The 7,863-nt window shown below is 50.8% G+C and overlaps 1 protein-coding gene across 3 annotated transcripts in view; it reads left to right on the forward strand.

Annotated features, from left to right (window-relative positions):
- The window catches only part of JDP2 (Jun dimerization protein 2), a 41,081-nt gene extending 34,655 nt beyond the window's left edge, over nucleotides 1-6,426 (forward strand). For all 3 annotated transcript variants that reach the window (XM_029239350.1, XM_029239351.1, XM_029239352.1), the window contains exon 4: nucleotides 5,315-6,426. In XM_029239350.1, the coding sequence (XP_029095183.1) occupies nucleotides 5,315-5,500 (186 nt within the window). In that variant the 3' untranslated portion in view covers nucleotides 5,501-6,426. The remainder of the gene's footprint in view (nucleotides 1-5,314) is intronic.
- The last annotated feature ends 1,437 nt before the right edge of the window (nucleotides 6,427-7,863 follow it).

Here is a 7,863-nt window from a genome sequence, read left to right on the forward strand (position 1 = left end):
TGTGCCATGCGGCTGCTTCCCACTAGCTATCTATTTTACGTTTGGTAGTGTGTATATGTCCATGCCACTCTCTCACTTTGTCACAGCTTACCCTTCCCCCTCCCCATATCCTCAAGTCCATTGTCTAGTAGGTCTGTGTCTTTATTCCCGTCTTACCGCTAGGTTCTTCATGACCTTTTTTTTTTTCCTTAGATTCCATATATATGTGTTAGCATATGGTATTTGTTTTTCTCTTTCTGACTTACTTCACTCTGTATGACAGACTCTAGGTCCATCCACCTCACTACAAATAACTCAGTTTCGTTTCTTTTTATGGCTGAGTAATATTCCATTGTATGTATGTGCCACATCTTCTTTATCCATTCATCTTTTGATGGACACTTAGGTTGCTTCCATGTCCTGGCTATTGTAAATAGAGCTGCAGTGAACATTGTGGTACATGACTCTTTTTGAATTACGGTTTTCTCAGGATATATGCCCAGTAGTGGGATTGCTGGGTCATATGGTAGTTCTATTTTTAGTTTTTTAAGGAACCTCCGTACTATTCTCCATAGTGGCTGTATCAATTTACATTCCCACCAACAGTGCAAGAGGGTTCCCTTTTCTCCACACCCTCTCCAGCATTTATTGCTTCTAGATTTTTTTTTCCTTTGTGGTACGCGGGCCTCTCACTGTTGTGGCCTCTCCTGTTGCAGAGCACAGGCTCCGGACGCGCAGGCTCAGCAGCCATGGCTCACGGGCCCAGCCGTTCCGCGGCACGTGGGATCTTCCCGGACCGGGGCACGAATCCGTGTCCCCTGCATCGGCAGGCGGACTCTCAACCACTGTGCCACCAGGGAAGCCCTGTTTGTAGCTTTTTTGATGATGGCCGTTCTGACTGGTGTGAGGTGATACCTCACTGTAGATTTGATTTGCATTTCTGTAATTTATTTTTAACACGTCAAATATTTACAAGGCTCGGAGGTACAAAGGTATATGTATGTGTATGTGCGCACACACACACACACACACACACACACACACATATACGCATACACACATATACGTATAATGTAAAAAGTTACCCTCCCATCCTTGGCCCCTGGACACTCAGAGCCACCCTGGGAGATTCCTGTAGCCTCTCAGAGTTCACCTGCCAGGACCAGCCACATCCCTGAAGGAGGCAGGCCTTTGTGGGGGTCAGATCCACGCCCTGCAGGCCCCAGGCCACCTCCGCTGCCTGCATTTGGGAGCAGCGGCCCCTTGGCTCCCCACGGCTGTACAACTGGCCTCTGTAACCCTGCTGTGTCCGACACAGCTCCCTGGGTGTGGGCATCAGTGACACAGTCTCACACCCCCACAGCGTTCCTTGCTCTTCATAGCCACTCTCTCCCTGATCGTCACAGTGACTCTGGAGGAGGCAAGGCAGCCCCATTCCACTGACTGGCATCTGAGGTTCGGAGGGATGAAAGTTGCTCAGCGTCACACAGTGGCCAAGTCAGGACGGGAGCCCAGAGCTTCCTCTGTGGCCCAGCACTCTATTCAGGTGCCCAGGCTCCAGGACTTGGGAATCTTGTTCACAGCAGTGTAGCTGGCCAGTGGCAGAGTCAAGATTTTAACTCAGACAGGGCTTTTGGGCTCAGAAGTCTGCACCAGGCTTTTTTTTTTTTTTTTTTTTTAACAGAAAGAGTTGGGAAGTGGAGCCCTATTTTAAGTGCATTAGGGTAACTTTTTAAAATAATAGAGTCAGAGAATCTTAATGCTTAAAGTTCCCTGGGCCAATTATTATATTTTAAGGGGGAAAATGAGGTCCGGAGAAGGGAAGTGACTAGTCCAAGGGCACACAGAAGGATGCCCAGCCCCTCACCCTGTGGGGTTTTTTTTTTTAATTAATTAATTAATTATTTTTCATTTTCGGCTGCTTTGGGTCCTCGTTGCTGCACGCAGACTTTCTCTAGTTGCGGCGAGTGGTGGCTACTCTTCGTTGCTGTGCATGGGCTTCTCATTGCGGTGGCTTCTCTTGTTGTGGAGCACGGGCTCTAGGCGCGTGGGCTTCAGTAGTTGTGGCACGTGGGCTCGGTAGTCGTGGCTCACAGGCTCTAGAGCACAGACTCAGCAGTTGTGGCGCACGGGCTTAGTTGCTCCGTGGCATGTGGGATCTTCCCAGACCAGGGATCAAACCCGTGTCCCCTGCATTGGCAGGTGGATTCTTAACCACTGCGCCACCAGGCAAGCCCCGTCACCCTGTGTTTTTTCTGCTCCTTTCACTGACCACCGTGGAGGAGACATTAACCTCCTTCACTTGCATTAATTCCATTATGAAACGACAAATGGTTTCATTTTCTCTGGGGCAGTAAATATCTACCAGAGGCAAAACGATAAACAAAAATGCAAGAAGGGTTATTCATTTCATACTTAAGGTGCGAAGATCCTAGCCCACGTTCCTGAATTTATTAGGAAAACAGATCAGGCAATTGCTGTTCTAAAACCACAAACCACTTCTACAATCATGGTTTTAAAAAAAAAATTCCTCTGAGCTTAACTTATACTTACACATTAAATAAATACATAGCACCAACTAATAAAACAGAAGAAAATAAAATGAAAAAGCAGATAGCCAGACTGTCAGAGATCAGGATAGTCTATGAGGTACCCATACATTTTCAAACCAGCAAAACATCATGCCATTCCTATGATACACACACAGGGAAGCAAGTCGCCACATACCCACTGGGTCTTTTTGTGCGATACAGGTGTTCACGTGTAAGGTGGGTTTGACGTGCAGTCTTTTCAAGGACACGGCTGAGTATGCAGGGCTGCTGGACCCTGCCCCTTGCATGTCCATTGTAACTTCCATTCACTGTGCAACCCAACTCGTTCCTTGCCCTCCCCACTGCTCTCCAGAACAACTCCCACCTCCCTGCTTCCTTGGATACCCCCCGACCCCAGGCTCAAGGGCAGCTCTCCTCCCAGCTGCCCATTCTGCAAATGCAGGCAGTCTCCAAGACCTGCCAAGTTTTCTTGGAAACGGCCTCCTCCTCTGCTTCTCCTCCTTCTTGTCTTCATATTCCCTTGCTCATGGCTTAAAGTAAAAATTCCTTAGGCCTCCCTAACCCTTCAGTTTACAAAATGCTTTTCCCATGTGCAGTCATTTAATCCCCAGGATCATCATCTTTTTACCGATGAGATAACTGAGGCTCAGGGAAGTTGGGAAACTTACTCTTGACTCTGATTCCAAACCCCACCAGCTTTTCTGGTTCTGGCTATAAATCCACCTTCCCAGCTTTGTACCCTACTATATCCTAAAGTGACCTATGGTCACAATGGAGGATTTTTATCTCCTAAACACATCTTAAGCTTTCCCCTGTCTGCGTCCTTGTTCACTCAGGGCTTGCTTCCTGAAATGCCCCCCACTCCTACCGACTTTCTCTGCTCAACCAGAGTCAACCCATTATTCAAACGCAAGGTCAGATCCGGCCATTTAGCCCACTGTCTCATGGTCTTCTAGACCCTGGATGGCTGATGGACACATGATAAGCTCTTGTTAGGGGCTCATGGGCCTCTGGACCCCCTAGAGCATTGACTGTACACAGCAGGTTCTCAGCACACGCTTGTGGGTGGGTGGATTGAAGCGAAACTCCTGGAGGCAAGAGGCTCAGAGGCTTAGAAGTTGGAGCTAAAACCTTGACTGGGGGGAACCGCATGGTCAGAGACATTCCCAAGGTCACCAGGTTGTTGACCCAGTGAGCAGGCAGCTAAGATGGGCACCTACCTGCCCCAGACTCATGGTTTCAAGTGGGGTCTCTCCTGGCCCGCAGCGATGCTCTTCTCTCGGAATTTGGAGAACCATGGACCAGGCCGGCCTCCCTGTCGCGCTTTATCCGGCTGAATCCAAAACCACCCTAGCTGGCTTTTAATATTTTCCCCTGAGCACTTTTTCCTTCTTTGAGGCTGTTCTCCCTCAGCGTCTGGTCACGAGGACTGTATATGTCAGCAGTTCTGAGTCCCCAGCACTGGGCTGCCTCCGCAGACATGAGCAAAAGGAACAACTCAGTCAGCCTGGCTGGTGTGGGGAAGACAGCAGCCCTGGGGCCCTGGAGAGCCCCGAGGGAGGCTGCCCGGCTGGGCCCCCAGGCGGGGCCGCTCAGCCCATCGCAACCACAGCCCACACTCGGTCTGATGCAGGTTGCCCAGCCTTGGCACTGTGGACGTTTTGGATTGATAGTTCTTGTTGTGGGGTCCTGTGCATTGAAGGATATCTAGGATCATCCTTGATCCCTACCCACTGCATTCCAAGGGCACCCACCCTCCCCAGTTGTGACAACCAAAGATGTCTCCAGATATTGTCAAATGTCTCCTGGGAGGCAAAAATTGCTTCTAGTTGAGAACCACTGGTCAACCTTTGCTGGCCCTTGAGTAAATTCCAACCTCCAAACTGGTCATAAGTTTTTAGACAGGGTCCAAGAAATACCATTCCGGTGCCTCTGTATTTTCCTGTGTTGACCCCCAGAGCCTTGAATTGGTATGCCCATCACCTGTCATCATGAACAGGTAAACCACCCTAAATCAAATCAACGTTGCTTCCTTGCCCTGGAGCCTCTCCAGCTGAGCTGGAAGTTCTCTGGAAATCTCACTTGAAGTCTATTTAAAGCCACATTTTGGATCCAGAAGGATGACTATTGATTGCCTCCCAGTGGGCAGAGGTTCTAGATATCAGGGGATAAGGAAGAGGCTGTTTAAATAATTATAGACTAATAACCAGGAAGCACATGTTTTAGGAGGAATTACGTGACCACACTGGGCTTGTGGACCCTACAGGCCAATATATCCCCAACATACATTTATCATACATAAAGCACCTTGCCATTGCACTGCCATCGTGGGCCACCTTTAACCCCTCCGTGGACCCTCCATGCATCTGTTCTGGATCCGCTTGTCCTCCGTTCTTGTCCCACCCTTTGTTTCTTGTGCACAGGCCCTGAGGCAGGAGAGTATTTGGCGTATTTGAGCAAACAGCAAGGAAGCCACTGTGGCTGGAGTGGATTGAGTGGGGAAGAGAGGTGGGACATAAGCCAGGCTGGCCCCAGGATATAACCTGGGTTCATCCCACTAGCAACACAGGCCAGTGTCACAGGTGTGACAGGCACGGCCTAAAGAAAGTCAGTTACCCCGGGGGACTCAATAGCAGATTCTGTGCTTCCTCTAGTGGGAACCTGGCAGACAGAAAACAGGCAAACGCCAGCCTGCTGTGCCCTGTGCCTACCCAGAGGGAGAGTCTCTTCCCGGAGCTGGTTCCCCGTGAGAGCCTAAAGCCATGTGTCTGTTTTGCATGCAGGAATCCGAGCGGCTGGAACTCATGAACGCAGAGCTAAAGACCCAGATTGAGGAGCTAAAGCAGGAGCGACAGCAGCTCATTCTGATGCTGAACCGGCATCGCCCCACCTGTATCGTTCGGACGGACAGCGTCAAGACGCCCGAGTCGGAAGGCAACCCGCTGCTTGAGCAGCTAGAGAAGAAGTGACCGTGGGCTTGGGAGGAGGAGGAAGAGGAGGAAGAGGAGGAAGAGGAGGAGGAGGCCACCAGAGGGCCCTTCCTTGGTGCATGAAAAACTTTACAACAAGGCTCAGCACAGCCAGTAATTAGTTGGGCTTTTTTGTGAAACTCAGATCAGCCGCATAAGGGGAAGAGCAGGCTGACGAAACCCAGAAGGACCAAGCGCTGAGACCAAAGTAGACTTGAGGGTGGGGCTGTCCTGCTGGGGCCCAGCTCAAACGAGGCAGGACAGAGGCACCCAGGCCGGAGAGACGCCCAGCCAGGCAGCCTTGGGCACTTCTCCGGCCTCTCCGCCAGGCCACCTACCCCAGGGACCTCCGAGCAGCCAGGAAAAGCCATGAGTTACAACCAAACACGGCTGAGGATGGAGCTGAGTAACACTGCCATCTGCCTGCCCCAGCCCTGACCCCTGACCCTGATGCGAGGCCGGAGAGGGCAGTGATGCGGGGCCCGGTGCGGCCTTGCCGGGGAGTAGCAGCCGGGTGCACCCTCGCCGGCCCTGCTGGAGTTTGCTGCGGGCATGAGGCGCGGGCGCCCTTCCAAAGCACATACTCACTGAATGTTTACAGACTGGCTGTCCTGGCAGGGCTTTCAACTGCACATGTTTTTTATCTTTCTTTTTTTTTTTTAATATTTTTTACAAAAAAAAAGATTTTATACAAGCAATATATATATGGATTTCTTTAATCACTCGATGTGATACAGTATAAATATGTTATGGTTTGTCTGTTACAAACGGATATCCAGCAGTTATGGCCGTTGTGTGTAACTCCTAAGTACTGTAGTCTCTGGGTGTTGCGGGGTGTCCGGGGAGGGGGTGGGGTGCGTTTCCATCCTGGTAAACCCTTCATAGTACTCAGTCCTGTATCGCTCAGTAAACGTTACTCTTACTTACCCAGCCGCCTCTTGTGCTGTCTGCCTGGGGAATGGGGTGCAAGGCACACTTGGTGACCTCCCGGTGTGCGGTGTCGGAGAATGTTTGGAGCATCTGCCGTGGGCCCTTGGTTTTCACAACAGCCCTCCCAGGTAAGTATTTACATGCCCATTTTATAGACGAGGAAGTCGAGGCTCAGAGAAGTTAAATCTGCAGTACTTACTTTGCTCGTTCACTCAACAAGTGTTTCCTGAGTGCCAGCTGGGTGTGTGCCGGGTACGCTACAAGGGGCTGGGTAGTCCCTGGGAATAAAACAAACCTAGGCCCTGCGCTTATGGAGCTGACGGTCATGAGCTAAATCCTGTGTGTGCTCCATACACTGTCTCTGTTCATCTTCACAACGGCCTTATCAGGGAGCAGCCGTTGCCCCCATTTGTAGATGGGGAATTCTAGGCCCAGGGAGTTTAAACTTGCCTTGTTGAGGACTTACTGGGTGACCAGCATATATAGTCTCATTCACTTCTCTCAACAGCACAAAATAGGCCTCATTACCCCCATTTTAAAAATAACTGAGGCTCAGAGAGGGTAAGTGGCTCATCCAAGATCACCCAGCTAGTGAGGAGCAGAGCTGACGTTTGAACTCTGCTTCCAAAGGCCCATGACTCTCTCCACCTGTGGCCAGCTGACTGTGTGATTGTCCCCGTGGTGGAATGTCTCGCCTGATTAGAACAGGAGGCCTATGAGGCCATGGTTTCAGATCTAGTTTCTGGGAGGGCTGGATAGAGTTCCAGGCTGTGCCACGGTCATGGAGTGAACCAGTGATGTGAGCAAATGGCGTGAATGAATACTACCTGCCCCCCCACCACCACCAAGAACAAGAACAGCTCAGCGCCATAGGCAAGAGCTACCATTTACGTGGCATGTGATGGTTCACAGGGCACTTCCATGCAAGTTACTCCTCTGACGTTCCAGCTCTATGAGGCAGGTGGGACAGGTGTTTTAGTCCCATTGTGCTGCTGTGCGAACTGAGGCTTACGAAGATTAACGTTCGCCCAGCTGTAAACAGGCAGACCCAGGAGCGGAACCCTACTGTCCTCCTTAGACTTGTGTGTTCTCTCTTCTCCATTACTGGGGCTAGATAACTAGTTGCTGATGGTCAGGCTTCGTGGCAAGGACAGCAGTGAGCCTGGGTTGCTTCTCAGATCTTGAACGATTCCTTCTGGGATGGACAGGAACCAAGAATAGGTCATTAATACACCTTTGGTTCCTTACTGCCTTATCTCAGCTCCCCTCTACCCAACACGCTTGGTGCGCCGCACCCAGCCCTCACCCTCCGAACCCTGCCTTGGAAGCAGTGCCTGGTCAGCTCACTGGCAGCTGTGGTGGCACACGGCGAACCCTCAGGCTGTAATCCTTTGACATTTACCAAGCCTTGAGAAAAGTGAAGATGTGGACTT

The sequence above is a fragment of the Monodon monoceros genome, unplaced genomic scaffold, assembly GCF_005190385.1.
Source record: "Monodon monoceros isolate NGI ecotype Baffin Bay Population unplaced genomic scaffold, NGI_Narwhal_1 Super_Scaffold_21, whole genome shotgun sequence".
Classification (NCBI taxonomy): domain Eukaryota; kingdom Metazoa; phylum Chordata; class Mammalia; order Artiodactyla; family Monodontidae; genus Monodon; species Monodon monoceros.